Consider the following 20,979-nt stretch of genomic DNA (forward strand, 5'->3'; position numbering starts at 1 on the left):
GCTTTGCCCTAACCTCCTCCAGCCCTACAACCTTCTGAGTTAACTGCACTCCTCCAATTCTGGCCTTTTACATCCTCAAGTTTATTGCTCCACCACTGTGGTCGTGCCTTATGCTGCTGAGACCCTAAGCTCTGGAATGCCCTTCATAAACTGTTCCACATCTCTTTCCTCATTTAAGAAACTCCTTTTACCACTTTTGCTCATCTGTCCTAGTATCTTCTTATGTGGCTCAGTGTTAAATTTTGCCTGATAATGTGCCTCTGAAGCACTTTGGGATGCTTTATTACACTTAATATGCTACATAAATGTTTGGGGAGAAGGATGGAAGGGCAAAGGATAGCAAAGGACAGGAACTCAATCAGGATCTATCAGCCCTGAAACCACCTTGTTAACATATGAAATTAGCTCATTTCCTGTTACTTTGGATTTCTTGTCTTATTCATTCCCGATATGTCTCCAATCAGCACTTGGTCACAAATGTTCTCCATTCCAATTCCTTACTCTTCCTGCTTCGTTGGAGTCTTGTACATCACAAACTTAGTAACTCCTGTGTTATGACCAGGATGGGAGGAGTGTGCAGTTGATCTAGCCCTACTACTCTACAGGTCGAACCATTAATTAAAAAAATTAGTTTACTCACCAACATGGCCAATTGTTTACCTTCACTACTGGTACCCAGAATAAAAGAGACTTTAACTAGGCTTCTTTCAATAAACAACAAACTTATTAGTTTATTATAAAACTGGTCTTGTCAAATTGAAAGGCAAAGCTTAACAACATACAGTATGGAATGTGAAATTAGACTAATTACTCTTTTGAAATACCCTAAGTCTCTCTCTCACATATACACACACACACAGACACACAAAAAAACAATGAAAATAAAATAGAAATGGAGGATTTTGGACAAAGGTTGAAAGTCAATGGTCAAAGGCAAAAGATAGTAAGTGGAGTTCTTGAAATGGCATCCAGGTTATATGATTAGTCTCTCAGCACTTATCTGTGAAACAATCAATGACCCTGGCACTGCTTTCCAGGCGGACTTATGGAATATCTGAGGGTACTCTATTCCAGCATGTAAAGCATCTCAGGAGCAGCTTACATTCACTTCCGGCTGTGGGCTGGTTCTGGACTGCAAAAGGCTGCTGCCTTCCTTCTCAAGCAGTTGGTCCTTTTCTTCTCAAAGCAGAACTAAAACCCACTTTTAAAACACAGTCTTCCAAGTATGGTTTATTTTCAGAGCCATAAAACCCCTTTTGTATACAGTTCACCCCGGTCAAGAGGTTGACAGTTATTTTCAACTGCTTAATTACCCTTTCTTGTAAAAGGATGCTTTTTCCAAGAATAGCAATTAGAGTTCTGCATTAACCCTTTAAGGGACAGTGTCTTTTAAAGCAAAAATTCTTGCAGAATGTCCTAAGTCCTTGAAACTCTTTCGAGTTATCAACAGTCACAGATTGCAACTCTTTCGAGTACAATCACAGTTCTTGGTTTCCAGGAGTGGGACATGAACCCACAACCCTCTGATTCAAAGGCGAGGGTGCTATGAACTGAGCCACAGCTGACACCTCCTGGTAAAGGAACAACAAATATGTTCTTCAAGTAGAGAGAGAAGAAAGTAACTACATGGCAAAGATGAACCATTTTCTGTGATTAAAGTGTTCATGGCACCTGTTAACTGGCTAAGATTACGAGCTTTCAAGATCACAAGATACACAGTCACACAATGTGAAAATACATGAGTGCAGTATTAAAAAAATCTGAAAATTTAAAGAGTAATTAATTTTAGTTGTGTGATGGCTTTTGACCCGGAAGCAATAACAGTAAGGAAAGTTTGTAATTACTGTAAAATGTTTGGGAAATCTGAAATTGTTTTTAAAAAATCTTTGAAAAGGACTTGTAAGAGTTTGTTTCAATTGTAAAAGGATCAAAGGTAATTTTCTTGGATAATAGGAAATACTGGTCCATGTGACCTGGAGACCCTTGACCTGGAAACAGTACCAATAGGAAGTAAGTTAAAATACAGAAGCCATGTGGCAGAGGCAAAGAGAAACAGATGAGTTGGAGAGAGGGAGCTGAAAGTTCAGAACGTTCCAGAAAGAAGCGCACAATATAAGGTACATTGTGTGGGCTGAACCCTGTATAAGCAGAAACTGCTGCCTGCATGTGGAGAATCAGTTAAGTCCTTGAAAGAAAAGGACTGGAATTCTTTGAAGGACTGAGTGACTGAAACTGGAGTCATACAGGCGCAGTGGACTGCCTACTAACCTTGTGAGATAGTCTTTGTTGTGTCATGCAAGGCAAGACATATCCATAATTTCAAGAACGGATTTTGTGGACATCAAACAGAGAAGCTGTTCAAAACATTAGTTTAAAAAGGTCACTGTGTCCACAAAATGGCCATTGAATATTGGATGCCACTGCTGTGTGGATTCCATAACCCAGTCAAGGAACTGACTCACTGTCTCACAAGGACAAAAGGTGCATTCCAGCTTTAAAGGTGCTAATTACACATTCCATGAAAAATCATCAGAAGGCATTCCTGAGTTAAATGGGTCTTCTGAAAAAAAATTGTTTTAACTCATGAAAGTGGATGTCTTAATCAATGGGACAGTAATCCAGAAACAATAAAGTAGGGTGTGGCTCAACAATCTAAGAACCACACCATATTTGGTGAAGAAACCCCAGTTTTGAGGAATCACGTGGTGGAACAGCCATGTTTGTCCTTTTGAATCTTTAGAAAGAAATGCTGTCTGCAGGAAAAGAGACACACAGAAAATACAGTAACACCTGGGTAACATCGAACCCACCCCCAAAACTTCTACCTCCCAACCCCTGCCTGTGTTTTCTCTGGCCTGCACAGCAAATGGCTGTCTACCTAGACATCAACTCACACAAGAACTGACTATTCATCTGGTGAAAAAAAAACGACCAGAAACCAACCTCACCTCTTTAGGAGGATTCCTGCAAACCTCTTCTATCTGGGATGTTGAAATCCCTTAACCGACTCTTTGACCAAAGAGGACTCTCATCAGACCTACAACCTTGATCTTCAGATTACATCAGACAAGTGATATATGAACATTTCCTTATTTTTCCTCTTTGTAACAGTGCACTATCTTTTCCCCTGTAACTTTTCTTGAGTAACTTCGAATGAGTGAAGTGGAGTTCATTTTGGGTTATTTAGTGTTTTTAAAAATAAACTATTACCTTTTTTTAAAATGAATTCCTGAAAGTCTGCTGCTGTACAATTTCTTAACCACATACTAAGGGGGTTAAAACAAACACATACACCACTCCTATTCTTTAAATTCAATGATCACAGACAGTTTGAAAAGGGAACAGGGTTGTCAGCAATTCCCTTTCAACCAGTTGAATCTGTTATTCCATGTGTGATTTATAGTTTGTACTGAATGTGATTTGCCAATCAATTTATGTTGATTCTGATTCAGGTTAGAGTAAAAGTTACAAAAAGAGAAATCTCGTTGGCAATTTCTTCATTTGGGTGTCATTCAGTAAATTTGGTTATTTTGGTATACAGATCCCCATGGGCATCATAACAATTATCAAACTTAAAGCGACAATACCTTTTGGATCAGCTATTGGAATAGCACGATTTCGTGGTCGAATAAGCTTCCATTGTGGAATCTGAAATATCTCTGGTGGATTTGTGAGGGGACAAGACCTAGTCCTTGTCACCAGTACTGGGTGGCTATGTGCGTGGGAAAGTCCATAGTGTCGCAACCTCTCTGAGGATTCAGCCTACAAAGTGCAAAAGAACCGCATAGTCACTGAAACAAAATAAAACATAGGATGGGTATGGTAGTATAATGGTTACAGTCTTTGAGATTTCGAGGTTGTGTATTACTGTATGAACATAAACATAAGAATGTAAGAAATAGGAGCAGGGACAAAATATTTGTTCAACATCTCTGCCATTTCCTCATTCCCAACGATAATTTCTCCTGTCTCTGCCTCCAAGAAACCAATTTTTACTGGAACTACACTCCTTTTCATATAGATATAAAAGCTCTTTCAATCTTTTTTTTCTATTTCTGGCTAGTTTATTCATATAGGGTGAAATTGTCCCAGATTTGCAGTAGGTGTGGTAGCGGGCGAGTAAAATGACATTTTTCCCGCAGCCACAATGGTGGGTTTTCACGCCGTATCTTCCCAAACCCGCCCCATTAGTTATGCATTCCGAGGAAACACCCCATTTCCATGGCGGGCAGGCTCTCATTCACCTGCCACGCCATCACCTCACCACTTCATCATGCTGGGTGCCATATATAAAGTCTAGCCGCATGCACACATCTCAGTGCTTCCAGCCCACGACTACTGCAGGGAAGATGTCCACGAAAGGCAAAAAGACTGCAGCCCCCAGGCTTAATGATGTGTCACCGGAATGCCTTTTGGACACCGTGGAGGCCTACTGCGGTAGCCTCTACCCCTACTCTGGCCATAGAATGAGTAGTGGCATCACCAATCCAACATGGCGGCTGTGGCAGTAGTGGTCAGCGCCAATGCCCAGCAAAAGCGGACAGCCAGTGCTGCTACAGGATGAATGGTCTCATCCGTTCTGCTAGGGTAAGTCACTCAACTCATCACTCTCAACTCACACACTCACAAATCCATCAACATCCACAGTGAACTCACACCTCAAGGGACAACACCGCTAACTTTCACACAGACCATCACATCTCCATCCGGCTCGTACCCTCTCAAGCTCACGCCCTCATCCTGTCCATGGCTCTGCTCACCACACAAGCATTCCATGCAGTGCCATGTGTCCTGCTCACACTCTATCTGTTTTCATGCAGGAGAAGCCTGCTCACATCAGCAAGAAGAGGTCCAGACTGGGGTGGAGGGGGGGTTGAAGTGGCCCATATTATGCCCCTCACTCACTTTGAGCAGCATGCCATTGTGCTGACTGGTGAGGAGGTGGGCTCTGCCTGCAGCGACGGTGAGGTCGGCAGTGAACACCCACCTGAGGATCCTGCATCACATCATCCTTCCCTCAATGCAACTGTGAGTGCTCTCTCTCCTGCTTTTGACTCTGCTGCCATGCACTATTATCTTTACTTTGGTTCACAGGGAACTCTACCAAGGGACCGACACCCTCAGCCAGCCAGTCCCTCAGCTCCATCCAGGTCCTCATCTGCAGCCAAAAGGACAGCTCCTCCAGTGAAGAGGTAGTAAGCAATCCCTAAGACCTGTCACAGCACTTACCCACGCCCTCCACCAGTGCAGAGACACACACCTCGGTGGGACCTAGATCTAGAGCAGGCTTGGTTCATAATCTGGTGGTCACCGAATGGGCACATATCTGCAGCAGGAGAAGGCAGGTTCAGCCAAGCTCCCTGGCACTTGGAGGACTGCTGGAGGGGGGGAGGCATTTGTGAGGTCGGAGTCAGGTGAGGAACTTCTGGATTTGTCGTTCCAACTCATCCTGGAGAGTCAGCAGAAGGCGGGGGAACATCATGCAGAGCTGTTGGAAGCCTTCAACAGAGTGGTAGGTGAGTCGTAGGAGTGTGTCCGCTTGTTCTTTGATGCAGTGGTGCCCACATGTGCGTGTATGGAGGTCTCCATGGGGAGGATGGCGGATGCCATTGAGACCCTGGTCCAGCAGAACGCAGAGATATGTACAGACTGTACTCTATCGCAGGAGCCATGGCAACATGAGAGGAAAAGGGGTGCCTTGACGTCCGTCCAGGTGCTCCTTCCCCTCAAGGCATCAGGCCAAGGCCCTCGGACACCCAAAGGGAGGAGGAGTGGCAGCTGCACACCCCTGGGTTATACAGTGAGGAAGCTCAGAAGCTGTCCTCTCCCTCCGAGCCCCCTTTGCCTGTGAGCCCCTCAACCCCATCCCCTGTCACTGCAGAGGGAGTAGCTGGCCCACGAGTGATTCTGGAGGGAAAAGTGTGTGTGTGGCAGGGCCTTTTGGAGCTTCATGCAAGCACTCTCACACGCACGCGGATCCTTCTCGTGTCACACTCACTGCAATGTCCTGAGCAATTTTAATGCTGCCTGCTGGGGTTCACTTTCAACTATCCATCTGAGCTGAGCTGCATCTCCGCCCACCTAATGATCACTCTCTGCCCAACTAATGATCACATGCAGCATCTGATTTCGCCCACCACGACTGTCGTTTCACTTTCGATTTGGACAGCATGGTCAGGGTTCGCTTTTTCGTCAGCTCCCCATCTTTTCCCCTCCCCCAGTCACCCATTTCCTATCCCCCAACACAGTTGAAGCCCCCCCACCAACCACCGCCCACCCCCCCACCCACACCCCCACTGGCAGCACCTTCCATTTCCCCTCTGTGACCTACCAGCCATAACCCTTTTCCTTCGAGGATGACTAGGTGGAAGTGCATGATCCCTTCCTTCCCAAAAATCCTATCCCCTTCCACATTAATCTCCCTGACCTCCTCCTTCCCACCCGTGTCTGCCTCTGAGTTCCCACCAACCACTCTTGCCATCCCTTCTATCGATACCATCGAACCCTCACCCTCCCACCCTACCGCCTCACTCTTGGTCATTCTCACCATTCCTTCATACCATGCCCACCCTCAGTTCACTCCCCAGGACCTATCAGACCCCTACCTTGCAATTTCACCTGCACATCCCCCCCTCCAGAGCCCAACCGCCCCTCTGGACCCCTTCCCCCCTTCACATCCCTTTCCTCCGGAACCCCTTCGCCCCTGCTTAATCGTCCCACACCCCCGGACTCCACCCCCTCCCCTCCTGCTTAGTCCCTTTCCCTTCCTGACTCCTCCCTCTACCTTTACTTCTTCCGCCACCCTTAGGCCTTCCCCTCCCCCAACTCCTTCTTCCAGCCTTACCTCTTCCTCCAGCTTTACTTCTTCCTCCAGCCTTACTCCTTCCCCCTTCCTGACTCCCTCAGACATCCTTGCTTCTTCCTCCAGCTTCCTCCTTCCCACTTCCCTACTCCTTCCTCCACTATTACTTCTTCCTCCACCCTTACTCGCTTCCCTCTCCGCACTCCTTCCTTCCCCGGACTCCCTCTCCATACTCCTTCCTCCCCTGGACTCCCTCCCCTCTCTGTGCTCCTTCCTCCCTCTAGACTCCCTCCCCCTCTCGGCACTCCTTTGCCTCTCCAAACTCCTACTCTTGCATCTTCCACCCCCTTACACCTACCTCCCCCATTACACCCTCTTCCCCCTGTGCTCCCTCCCCCCACTCCCAACCTCCCCGGACACCATTATTCCCACCCCCCAACGTCATGTCCCCAGACACCTCTTTCTCTCCCAGCCGATCCTAGACCTTCCTCTTCCACCTCCCCAACCATCATCCATTGTGAGCCTCAACGGTGACTATTCAACTTCCGTGAGCCGCTTCGCAGCAGAGCCATGTCCATGAGAATCCACCCAGCAAGCCACGGATGTTCCTCCAGTGTTCTGTTGGGCTCCAGCATCTTCTGCTCCTTGGATGTCCGTGATGTGAACAAGGCCCTGGCGGTAAGTCCCAACTTCCGCACATCACACTTGTCAAGACGTGTTCTACACCGGTGTGTTTTCCCACCAACAATGGCGGACGTTCCAGAGGAGGGTGGATGAGTCTGGCAGGCTGGCCTTATGATATGCTGATGTACTACAATGACGTTCTTGATGCTCAATGGCAGGGAAAGTGGAGTGAATGATCGCAAACTGGTTTCACGACATTGTGAACCCAATTTTTGGCCTTCTCGCTGTATTGTCTGCTCATGCCAACGAACATGCTCGACGCCAGCGGGCATAGACGACTCTGCCCATTAACTATTTTTACCTTTTTTAATCAATGTTTTGATCGCCCTTTGCTTGTTTCTAAAACTCTCCCAATCCTTAGGCTTACTAATATTCTTCGCAACATTATAAGCCTCTTCTTTTCTATCCTTAACTTCCTTCCGATCGGGTGTAAAGTAGCGCAAGAAGACTTTGGGCGAGCATCCCAATGTCATCCCGCATGTGCACAATCTTCAAGTTGGCAGGCGTGGGCGGGTGTCGGAGCTGCGCCCGCCATCAATTAAAAGGTCACTTAAGGCCATTAAAAACCCAATTGATCCTGATTTTACTTTGCCTGTGTGATTTTGCGCTTGTCGCATGGGCAAAACCGGCAGGCGGGCAGCCCACATTTTGCAAAACCTCATCCAAGGGCAGGATAAAAAGGGTCAGCAGCATTGCCAGTGTGACTAGTGAGGAGTTTAAGAGATAGTTTGCTACTGGTTGCTTATTTGAACTTGACAGCTTCATCTCCATTCTGAGCTTCATTCTTAGCATTTCTAGGCTTCATTTCAGGAATCATTGGTGTCTCCAAGGCCCCCAGAGGATTTTGACCGTGTGAACTCTTCCAGGTATCAGACAGCAATCTGTCAGCCTGGCAATGGGGATTGTGCTCGCCACTGGAGGCACCTCCTCTGAGGAGAAAGGGAGGGGCAGAAGGAACAGGAGGCCAGGTGGCCCAATGCAGCTTCCAGGGGAGGGGCCTGTGGGAGGAGAGGTGCAGGCACAAGGGGCGCAGGGACAGCGGGTAGCCCAAGGCGGAAGGGGCTGCTGAAGACACCACTATCCTGCTGCCAGGGTTTACAGGCAGCGATGCAGCTACCTCAACATATCTGAGGTGCAATGCCGAAGGAGGCTTCGCCTCTCCAGGGAGGCTGTGACCTCCATTTGTCACATGATTAGGCCTGAGATCACCTCCACCTGTGTGGGTGGAAACGCCATGCCACTGGCTCTGAAGGTCACAGTGGCCCTCAATGTCTATGCCTCCGGCTCTTTCCAGGGGTCAGTGGGGGATCTTTGTGGAGTGGTCCAATCAGCTGTCCACAGTTGCATCAAGCTGGCGACAGAAGCTCTGTTCAGGCGGGTAATGACATTTATTCATTTCTGTATGGGTGAGGCCAGCCAGGCTGAGCGAGCCAGAGGGTTTTCAACGATTGCTGGGTTCCCTGTATCCAGGGTGCAATCGACTGCGCACACGTGGCCATCATGGCGCCAGTGGCTCAGCCGGATGCCTTCATCAACAGGAAGGGATTCCACTCGATGAACATCCAGATAATGTGTGACCACAGGATGCAGATTCTGAAAGTCTGTGCAAGGTACCCTGGCAGCTCCTATGATGCTTATATTCTGAGACACTCCCAGGTGCAGAGGCTATTCAGTGCTCCAGCCCGACTGGATGGATGGCTGCTGGGTGACAAGGGCTATCCGTTGAAAAGGTGGCTTATGATGCCTCTCCACCATCCAAGAACAGAGGCAGAGCAGTGTTATAATAGCAGTCATGCCTCCACAAGGGCAGTGATAAAGAGGACCACAGGTCTTCTGAAGATGCGCTTCCGATGCCTGCATCATTTAGGGGGAGCATGACAATACCCCTGAGAGCGGGTGTCACTGATCGTGGTTGCATGCTGCACTCTTCACAATCTGGCACTGGCAAGGGGGGACCCACTGGAGGAAGAGGATCTTGAGGCAGCTCCATAGGCCACAGAGGATGCATCCAGTCGTGAATCAGAAGAGGAGCACAGTGAGGAGAACGTTGAGGGCATGGAGGCAAAACTCTGTTTCTTTCAGGGAGGCAGGGACACCATCTTGAGCCAACACTCCATCAGCTAGGCTGCCAAAGATCTGCTTCCACCTCATGCTGGGGCTGCTGCCTCCATCCCAGATGTCTGAAATGCCCATGTCATGTGAACCCAAAGTCCACTCAGTGCCTGTGCAATAAAGTTTAGAGCCACTCAGGTGCAGCAATACATACTAGCGTACCCTGCACCAATAAAAAAGGTAAAGCATACTCAGGCCATTATGACAAAAACAAAATTTATATAATTTTCACAATCAAAACAAATTAACATAACCTTCTCTGGTGTTCGTTTCCACACCAGTAAACATAAACAAAACATTACAGAAGATCGCCCGTGACCAGTCCTTGTGCTCATAGTGCCTTAAACTTGCGATTACGAGTGCGACATCTTGATTGCCCCCCATCTGCCCCACCTTGTTGGCAGCGGCATTGGAGGCAGCCTACTGGCTCTGGTGTCTTGTTGGCCTTGATGACTTTGGTGGTCGTCCTCTGGCCATTGGAGTCTGTGCTCACCCCGCCTGGGAGGGAGCGGCCAGTGCCACGCCTGGCATCTCCCCAGTCATCGCAGCCTCATCAGATGGCACAGTCACTGGCAGAGGGCCAGAGGAGCTGCTGCCATTATCTAGAGCGCCCTGAGAGGAGCCGGCAGAGATGAGAAGCAGCTCGTGCGCCAACGTGAGGTTGGTCTGGACCTCCCTGCTCGCCATTGATGGATGGACACCTAGCTAGGATACTGGGTGCCTCATCCATCTCCCACATTGGCACTGATCACCTGAAGTCATTGCCTCTGTGAGGGCTTGCAGGTCCGAGCACAACCCCAGGAACCCTGATTCTGTCCCTGGAGCTGCCTCTCCATGACAGTCCTCAAGCGAGTGTGAAGTGCCCTCACCCCTGTGCTCTAGCTGAAGATCTAACGCCCACCAAGGTGCTGGTATCTGCGCTGGTGCCTGGTTCAGAGACCGGGTGTGACACAGGTGCAGCTGAAGCCTGGCAGTCCACTGGCGTTAGGGGTGACTCCTTGGGAACCTGTGAACGAGTGCCTGCTGGCGAATCTAAGGGAGAACAATGACAGATCATTAGTTAAAGTCATCACACTGTCACTGTGCATGCCAGGTGCCCTGGTGAGACAGTGGAGATCTGCATCATGGTGCCATCATCTTTCAATGATCAATGGGGACTCCGGTTTTGAGTCTCCCATCAATGAAGAGACTACACAAGAATGTTTGCACCATCCGATACTCTCACCTCTGTGCACTGCACTCTTACCTTCGTCTGACACCCCAGCCTCTCTATAACCAGATGACTGAGGTGCATGGCGCCTCTCCAGCTCTAAGGAATTCTGCTAAAATCTCATAAGGATTAGGAGATATGGGGGGCTTCCACCCGTCCGTGACCTCTCAATGTTGTTATGGCTTATCTTCTCCTGAACGGACAGAGGAGCATTGGTGAGCCCACTCTCTACCTGCAGCGCCATTGCAGCCTGGCAAACCCCACCTGAGGAACACCTTGCAGGGCACATCCGAGTCGTTTCCCTCGAGCTGCAAAGCACTCAATCCAAGCAGCCAGGGCTCACCCCCTTGGCCAGCTCTGACATCATTGACAATCGGCACTCAGACTCTAACACCCCTGAGCTCCACGGGGGTTGGACAGCCCTTAACACTTCACCATAGTGATCCATGCCAACATGGTACTCACCCTTCCCGAGTGCAGCAGGTTGTTGAACCTTTTGCGGCACTGCACCCAAAAGTGCCGCTCAACGTCATGGCTGCTAGCCTGGACTGCCACCTCCTCCCAAGCTTTTGTTGTCAGGTGCAGTGGCCTCCTCCTTCCATCTGTGGGGATGAGGGTGTTCCTCCTGGCAGCCACCTCCTCCAGGAGGACCGCAAGGCACTCATCCAAAAACCAGGCGGAGGTGGGTGGTGGAGGGGGGTGTGCTGAGTCCCCACCCGACCTGCCCTCCCGCTTGGCATCTCCTGCCACAGTTGAGGCCATAGCTTCGGTCTTCAGCACAGAAGATATGTTCTTCCCTGGCATCCTTCAAGGAGCTGCCTGTGCCATTTTTAAACCACCCGCCGGGTCGCCATTGGACCCTGGCCCCGCCTGGCTCTTCCCAACCATTGGGAAGACACATTTCACGGTGGGTGGGCCTTGATTGGCCAGCCAGCATGGAATCGTGGTCATGGGCCGATCACAGGCAGGGTCCTGTTTCCTGACCAGTCCTGGGCCTGCTAATCGCAGGCGCCCGCCAAGGGTAAAATTCAGGCCCATGTGTTTACTCTGAAGTTGAAGTAATAGTGAGTTTAGATTGCGGTTTTTGGGTGTTTCAGGAAGAGATACCAGCTGAAGAAAAGCATCTAGTGAATGCTTAGAAGTCCCCCAGAAGAAAACTGTTTGAAACTGAACTAACCCAAGCAAGAAACCTTGGTTTAAATAACTGAAGAATAAGTGGTTCTGAAAAAGAGTCATACAGACTCGAAACGTTAACTCTGTCTTTCTCTCCACAGATGCTGTCAGACCTGCTGAGTTTTTTCCAGCAATTTTTGTTTTTGTTCAAGAAGCCTTGGTGTTGCGACAGTGGTAAATCTTCATTGGGGTTTTGTGTCTGTAAGGGTTACTGGGATAAAAGGAATAGTGTGAGTTTGAATCATTTTCTGGTATCTCTATGGAAATCTTTCCAATCTTTTTGTCTAGTGTAATATGGTTCATTTTTTCTTGGCTTAATAAATGTTTTATTATTTGTGTTAGAAGTATACTGGTAGACTCTTATGAATGTATTCAGTAACTGACCTCCACGGTTTCTAAAAAAAAAGTGTGAGGATCTACCAAGTCAGGTTTCAGTCTGGGATCTGACCTGTCCAGTATTAACATCAGCTGGGATCATAACAATATGTTTGAAGTCACGAATGGTAAGTGAATGAAAGCTCTTTCTTTCTTATAAATCTAACTTGCTGCTATTCACCTGATCTATAATATCATCACCAGAACAGCAGTCAGGGATAAAATGTCACATATTGTAAATCAGCGTATGCAGCAATTACCATTTGTCCAAGTAAAGAAATCCTCTTGTCTGACAGCTGCAGTGGGAAGTAAGTAGCGTACATCATCATCCGTGGCATCACTGGTGTAACAAGACCTACAACACAAGGAACATAAAAACATTGCTCACTTCTTTTAAACCACAGTGGAACACTTGGTTAACTTTCATTTCCTACATTACAGCAGTGCCTACATTTCAAAATTACTTTGAATCTTCCGCTCTGGAAGCTAAGTTTGGTGGTGGTCGCGGAAATTGGAGTGATTGCTGCTAGTTGTGGCGGGGGGAGGGGCGTGGGGGGTGGTGGAGGTGGGGGTGTGGGGGGTGATGGAGGTGGGGGTGTGGCGGTGGACAGGATAGCTGACCACGTGGGACCTTGCACTGGTCAGCTCATTAAATATGCATCCATGCAGAGCTCGCTGCTTCTTGCAGCGGGGTGGGTAGTAAGTCGCCTCATGGGCTCGAAGGTCTGGGCGCCATATTTAAAGGGCAACCGGACAGCTATTCACTCAGTGAAGGCCAGGAGCTTTGGATTACTCACCCAGGATGTCACAGAGAAGAAAACAACATGCAGCCCCACAGTTCATCGATGCATCCCTGCAGACGAGGTGATGTTTCCATGGGATGGCAGCAGGAGGGCCTCCTGTCTGACCACAGTGACCTGGACAGAGGTTGCAGCAGAAGCTAGTGCCCGTGAGATCCAGTGTGGAAACGCCCAACAGTGTTGCAAGAGAATGAATGATCTGCAATGGTCTGCCAGGGTAAATGCACCATCTACTCACTGCAAACTGACATTCCCATATGGGCATCAGACAGTCTAAGTGCATGAGTGCACAGGGATACCACACAAGAGTTTGGGTTGCAGCACACACCAGCAGATGGGACATCTGCACTGAATGTGTGCCATCCACTTCATGTTCTCAATCAGTTGCAGGACAATGGGCTTCTTAATCACTTACGGGAGATGGCTCAGCGATTGTCAGGCATGTATGCTCCTGAATTGCTCATGCAACCATTGGCTTGACAATCAATCCTTCTGCCTTTCTGCAGGAGAAGAATGCCCACTACAAGCGTGAGCGCTCCCAGAATGGAAGTGGAATTCTGGATATCAGAGTCTTCATGTCTTTCGAGGAGATGGCTGCCCAGCTAGCTGGGAAGGGGCAGGACCATGCCTGTGCTGAGGGCGAGATAGAACTCCACTAAGAAGCCAGTGAGGGTGCCTTCAGTCTGCAGCTATCAGCTGCATGCACTGAGTGAGAGATGTGTTGAATTAAGGAGCCTGCTTAGTCAATCACTAAATCTTTCTTTTCTCCATTCCAGGTATCAACAAGAAATTGGGGGAGAACAGCAACCTGGACCAGCTATAGCCCCCTCCCAAACCCACCTCTGAGGGGCATGCTTCAGAATCCTCAGAGGATACACTGTCACGGCATTCACCTGCACCCTCCATCAGCACAGATACACTCACCCTCAGTGGGTCGAAGTTCTAGAGTAGGCTTGGGGTCACAATCGGAGAGCACATCACTGACATGGGTCCGCAGCTGGCAGATGAAGTGACAGCCGAGGCCTCTGACACTCGGAGGACCGCTGGAGACCAGGCCCCTGATGAGCCCCAAGGAGATGGTGAGCCTGTGGACTGAGCCCTAAGAGACCTGTTGGAGATACAGAGACAGGCAGGGGAACATCTGGCAGACTTTCCAGAGGTCATGCACGGACTGGACCAAAGGCTGGAGGAGTCTACCCACATTTTGTCTGCTGTCATGGCTCCAGCGTGCAAGCACTTGGCTGCCTCTATGGAAAGGATGGCAATTGCCTTGGAGACCCAAGTCTAGCAGAATACACACTGGCTGCCGGATATGCACTCAGGACTTGCTCTGCATCCAGGTGCCCCTTCTCTTCAAGGAATCAGGAAGGTGCCATTGGGCATCTACATGGAAGAGGAGCACCAGCCAGGCACCTCAGGGGCTTCATCCCAGGACACTGCAAGGGTGCCCTGCCACTCCACCCGCTCTCTGCCAGTGACCCCATCGCCTCCAGCAAGTCAGGCAGAGGACGGTGTACCTGCACCTAAGCGGGAGACCCTTAGCAGACCGAGGCCCTCTAGACCTCAGGCCACCAGAGGACCCTGCCAAAGTCATCGCAGTCAACTGGGCATAGCAGTCAGCAAGCTGCCTCCACCTCAGCTGCAGATGTTGGGGCTGCAACTAGATGTAATGGTAGGCAACAAAAGATTAAAAAGTATTGAAGACACACAGATAGCACGTGAGTACAACCATTGTGTACAGTTTTGGCACTTGTGAATATATGTTCATTTCTGCTGTTTGGAAACGTCCTGGATTCCATTTTGCTGCTAGTCGCTTCAATGTTTGTGGGCATTTAAGGGTCTGGAATGCGGATCCCCATCAGAGTCCGATCATGATGTCCCATAGATTCATTTCTGTCATATTATCAACATAGTGATTACTCAATAATCCCACATGTGCATGATTAAGCACTAGCCATCAATTATGAGTGTGCTGCCTGGCCCAGCATCATACAAGCCATTACTTGCAGCTCACCATGTTCTCACCTTTGAAAATGTGTTCATTGAGGCCATTGCATTTCTTGCTGTTGTTGTCCTGATGTCAGATGATGGTGGATACCACGAGTACTTGAGGGGAGTTTCATGTAAGCGCAAGGAACACAGTGGATGCAGTTTCAGGACTGAGAGACTGAAGCTCTACACTGTTTTCTTAATAGTCAAAAACCAGAGGCTTCTCTACATTCTGTAGGAAGCTGTGGTGGACACTTCCAATCATCAATGGCCTTCCTTCGTGATTTGTCATCTTGAGCTAACTTGCAGGTGAAGGCAACAAGGAGGCAACGGGCAAGTTAGCCTTGACTGCAAGAGGGATTTGAGTGTAGATTTAAGAGGGATGTGTGGAGTTGCCTGAAGCCTTTGTCAGATCTCACATGGAGATTTGTTTGGCCTGTTGGTCTCCTTGTCAAACGTGGCAGTAGACCTCGCATAAAGGGTTCGCAACCAAAGTGCATTGGACATCATTGAAGGACCAGGATTTCAGTGCATGAGGAGAGAGAGAGTAGAATAGGCCTGTGTGCTGGACCATGCTAAGGACTGTGAGCCTACCCATGTGAAGCATCAGCAGCTCTAGCAGACCTATGCAGGTTACATGCAGGAAAGAATCTTACATTGGCTAAGGTGTCCACAATGATAGATCATGGTCTTGCACTAATGAACCATCTAGGCCAGAGATTGTAGGGTCTCTGCAATTGGAGGATCTGGAGTGGTTGCACCTCAGCAACCCATAGTACAGGTGAGGCATTCTCAGTGAGTGGACTATAAAGTTCCCTCAAAAATTATTGGCTTCATAAAGATGTCAAGGGATATGGGTTGACTATGAGTGAGTGGTGATTGGGGAGTAGGAGCACGATCTCCCTGATCAGTCTGCACGGAGGAGTGATCTCAAGGGGCCAAATGGTGTTCTTATGCTGCTCCTCCCTGTGGACTCATCTATCTGGTTCTGCCTGAAAGAGTTCTCTGCCAGGTCGGCCTCCCTTTGGGAGCAGGTGTCAGGGTGACACAAGTGCATCCTTGCCAAGTTTAGATTTGATATTGCTTCCAAACTGCCATGAACACAGACATTGTGAGGGCATGGGTGAAATCAGAATTCAACTTACAGGTGTCTGAGGTCATAGGAGAATGGAGTGATGTGCAGGTTTGAATGCATGCATTTAGCGCCAGGGGTCTGCATAATAGCATAGTTTGGCGCATGCAAAGGATCAATCCAACAGCAGGGAATGAGGTAATTCATGAAATTTAATTCAGCTATAATGAATCAAGGTAGATTAGAGAAAAATAATGTCCATAACCAAAAAGTGCTGGGGCATTCCAGTCAGCAGAGTATAGAAAACCAAAAAATTAAAGAAATGTGTTGGCAGCTTACTCTGCCTGGAATCTGGTAGCTATTAGATTCGCACGGGCCTGTCTGCCACATCGTACCCCTGCTATGGCCTCTGCTTGAGGCCTGGCGAAATCCTGGCCCCTGTCAGCTCCAATCCCTTCACCGTTCTCAACATCGGACGAGAGATCCCGCTCCTCCATGTCTCCCTCAGCCAAGAAATTCCCCTTGTAGTGCTAGGTTGTGCAGGGCGCAGCAGACACCTATGATCTGGGACACTCTCTGTGGTGAGTATTGGACATCCACGCCTGAGTGGTCCAAACATTTGAATAGGTTATAGTCTGCTGAATCATGGACCTGGTGGAGGCATGTGCATCATTGTAGCTCTCCTCAGCAGCACTCTGTGGACGGTGAACTGGCTTCATGAGCCAGGTCTTCTGGGGGTATCCCTTGTTCCTGAGGAGCCAGTCTTGCAACTGCTGAGGTCCTTTGAAAACCTGTGGCACCTGGGAGTGGGTCAGAATGTGGGTATCATGAGAGTTCCCTGCGAACTGAACACAAACATGCAGGATTTACCTTCTGTGATCACAGATCAGTTGCACGTTCAAAGAGCGGAATTCTTTTCTATTGATGAATGTGATTGGCTATTGCCAGGGAACTCTCCAGGCCACTGTGTGCAGCCAATTGTGCCCTGCACTTGCAGAAAATCCGAGAATGTTTCAAATCCCTATGCCCTTGCAGCCTGGCTTTCAGGATCCAGGCAGAATTGGATAAATTGGTGCATTCTCATGAGTAGGGCATCTGTACTTGCATGTCGCTGACTGGGAGGTGCTGCACAGGTCCCCAGTGGAGCCCTGGAAGGATGCATTAGCAAAGAAGTTTAAGTTTGTCACTTAGACAAATTCAGGATAATTAAGGAAAGCCAGCATGGATTAAGGAAGGGAAAATCATGTTTGACTAACTTGCTGGAGTTTTTTGAGGAGGTAACAGAGAAGGTTGATAAGGGCAATGATGTTGATGGTATATTTGATATAGGCATTTGATATAGTGCCACACAACAGACTTGAGAGCAAAATTCTAGCTCATGGAATAAAAGAGAAATTAGGCACTTGGATAAGAAATTGGCTGAAAAGTGACAGGAAACAGAGGGCAGAATTTTATGCCTCGCAGGTGAGCACGCGCCCAACCCGAATATACATGAAATAACACAAGATGACGTCGGGTGAGCGTCCCAAAGTCATTCCGCATGCGAGCAATCTTCAGGTCGGTGGGTGTGTGTGGCAGTCGAAGTGCACCTGCCGAAAATTAAGCAGACAATTAAGCCCATTAAGAAGGCAGTTGAAAGCAATTTTTCATGGCCCGTCCGCTTTTACGGTTGGTGGATGGGCCAATCAGCCAGGCAGCCTTTACATTTTTGTTCAAACCTCAATCCAGGGCGGGATGAAATCTCCGTTGGGAAATAAAATAAAAGGAGATATCTGGGGACTGTTTTTTTTGTGAGTTATGCTTTCAGATGCTTGATTGTGCTGCATGCACACATTTTGCATCATTTTTGTTCTTTCATTTATTCTGTGGGTGTCTTCAGCTCTCTGAGCAGCTGTCTTCCTTCAGGGAGCTCAGTGGAAGCGCTCACCAGCATCCATGGTGATGGTGGTGCCCGTCCTCTTCCCGCCTCCACCAGCGGTGCTGAGCCTTTCTCAGGGCTCATTTCATGCTGGCTGGCTGTTAATTGGCCAGATACCGCGAAATCGCGGTCGGGAGCCCATTTCCTGTCCGTCCCCGGGCCTGCTGAACGCACATACCCGATGAGCGAAAAATTCAGGCTAGAAAGTAGTGATAAATGGTTGCTTTTCAGATTGGAGGGAGGTTTGTAGTGGAGTTCCCCAGGGGTCACTGTTAGGACCCTTGCTCTTCCTGATATATATTAATGACCTAGACTATGGTGTTCAGGGCATTGTTTCAAAATTTGCAGAGGATACGAAGATTGGAAATGTTGTCAACTGTGATGAGGATAGTCGTGAACTTCAAAAGAACATAGACATGTTGATGGATTGAGCAGACAAGTGGCAGGTGAAGTTCAACGTAGAGAAGTGTGAGGTGATTAATTTTGGCAGGAACAATATGGACAGACAGAAGAAAGTATATAAATAAACTCTAAAGGAGATGAAGGAACAGAGGGACGTTGGTGTTGATGTACATAAGTCGTTGAAGATGACAGGGCATGTTGAGAGAGCAGTTAATAAAGCATATAGTATCTTAGGCTTTATTAATAGGGGCATTGAGTATAAGAGTAAGGATATCATGTTGAATTGCTATAAGACACTAGTAAGGCCTTATCTAGAACACTGCATCCAGTTCTGTGCACCATACTTGAGGAAGGATGTGAAGGCATTGGAAAGAGTGCAGAGGAGATTCACAAGAATGATTCCAGAGATAAAGAACTGTAACTATGATGATAGATTGGGGAGGTTGGGACTGATTTCCTTGGAGAAAAGAAGGCTGAGAGGAGACTTGATAGGGGTATGGACAGGGTAAATAGTGAGAAACTGTTCAAGAGAGAATTAAGAACTAGAGAGCACAGATTCAAAATAATTGGCAAAAAGAGTACTGGTGATGTGAGGGATTTTTTTTTGCCCAGAGGATGGTTGGAGTCTAGAACAAACTTCTTGAGAGGGTAGTGGAGGCAAGTTCGGTGGGGGTATTTAAAAGGGGATTAGATTGCTATCTGAAAAGAGAGAATGTGCAGGGTTATGGGGATAAAGCAGGGGAGTGGGACTAGGTAGAATCCTCTTTCACAGAATCAGTACAGACTTGATGGACCGAATGGCCTCCTTCTTCACTAAAGGTTCTGTGATACTGTGAAGGCGGCGATGACCTTCAATGCCACTGGCATGAGATTCCCTCCAAGTCCTTGAGACCGCAGCTCGTTGTGGAGAAGCTGGCAGATGCGAACGGCCACATTCTGAGACATCCGAAGGCACCTCTGGCTTTTTCTTTCACTCCTTTATGGATAATTGCACTCCCTGCGATACATCCGTGGTCGGGCCAATGCTCGCCACTGCAGTGGACCCTGTTCATCAACATCCTGAACTTGATGTCCTGCTGCCTCTTGCTGCTCAGCCCGTTGCTCCTCCTGGCCCTATGCCAACCTGCAATGGCCCTCTTCCTCATCTGGATGACAGCCAATTGAAAGACAGGGTTGCCTGGAGGCTGCATCATCTAGGTTTCAGTGGATCTGTGAACGAATTGAAGTAATGAATCGAGTGAGCATATTCTTGATAGGTTTCTCTCCAACAAAAGCCACCAAGCCAGTGCAAAGCCTTGTGCCTGGCTTCCGTCTAGACATGGCATCTCCACCCCACTCCTTCCAGGTGAAGGACATCCTGGAGGACCAGAGATTGGTGTTCCTCCCATTCACACATAACTGCGCTGGAGGCATTGCTCTTTGACCAGGGTCATGAAAGTCATGTGCAAGAACCCTCCCTTTAGCACTATTTTGCTTGCCTCCAATATCCTTGAGACTCTGTTGAGATAACATTGCCTTGGCATCATAGCAAGATTAACCACATGAGCCCTTGTCAGGCATGAGCATTTACCCATGAGGATGGAGTTTTGGAGTCGCAAGTTGGCTGCCGTCCACCAGACCGACCCCTTGGGGACATCCACCTCCCTCTCTTCATCACTGCCTCTGACAGCAGCAGATGGCAAATAGCACAGAATGAACGGCAGCTCCACACCTTGGTGGAATCTTGATGTTCTGAGACCCACAAGTCAGGAACAAACCTGCTGCCATGTGGGCTTCACCGTAGAAGAGAACACAACTGAACATGGTTGACATCCAGTTGCCTCATGGTTATTAGGGTGTCCCTTTAGTCATTCACATGTGCTGAACTTGAAATCCACCGACCCGAAAAGACCCTTCTCCCAGTTCGTGGGATTGCACTTACTAACTGCATTCTCCAGGTCAGATTGGAAAAATGATGCACGTCACCTTTCAAACTCATTCCATCACCTTTCACTCTCCCCGTCACCCACCAACATCCTCCCAATCACCTTTGACCCACCGAATATCACCATACCTCTCCCCTCTGTCACCCTTGAACCTCCCCCATTACCCTGGACCCTATTACCATCCACCTCCACATGCCATCTCTCCCCTCTGAGCTGACACCTGTTACCATCCCCCTGCCCACCCTGACTCTGACACCTCCCATTATCCAAGCCGCCTGTTTAGTCCACCTCCATGGCCCCTCCCATGAAACCTTCACATACCAGTCTGTCATCTTGGACCCGCCATCCTACCACATCCCACTCTCCCCTCTGACTGTGACTGTTCCCTCCTCTAACCAGCAAACTGAGTTCAACCCCCAGGATCCCACCATTGACAGCACCAACCCCACCCTCTGGGACACCCTCTCTCCTCCCTTCCTGGGACACACACTCTCCCCTCCATTTCCCCAGACACTCT

General features: G+C 48.6%; 1 protein-coding gene across 1 annotated transcript in view; it reads right to left on the bottom strand.

Annotated features, from left to right (window-relative positions):
* Positions 1 to 20,979, bottom strand: part of LOC144690022 (androglobin-like) — a 162,919-nt gene that overhangs the window by 14,618 nt on the left and 127,322 nt on the right. Inside the window, exons 10-11 of the mRNA XM_078557553.1 lie at positions 12,617 to 12,711; positions 3,588 to 3,762 (exon numbers count right to left, since the gene is read on the bottom strand). Coding sequence (XP_078413679.1) covers positions 3,588 to 3,762; positions 12,617 to 12,711 — 270 coding nt within the window. The remainder of the gene's footprint in view (positions 1 to 3,587; positions 3,763 to 12,616; positions 12,712 to 20,979) is intronic.

The sequence above is a fragment of the Cetorhinus maximus genome, chromosome 14 (assembly GCF_964194155.1).
Source record: "Cetorhinus maximus chromosome 14, sCetMax3.hap1.1, whole genome shotgun sequence".
NCBI lineage: Eukaryota > Metazoa > Chordata > Chondrichthyes > Lamniformes > Cetorhinidae > Cetorhinus > Cetorhinus maximus.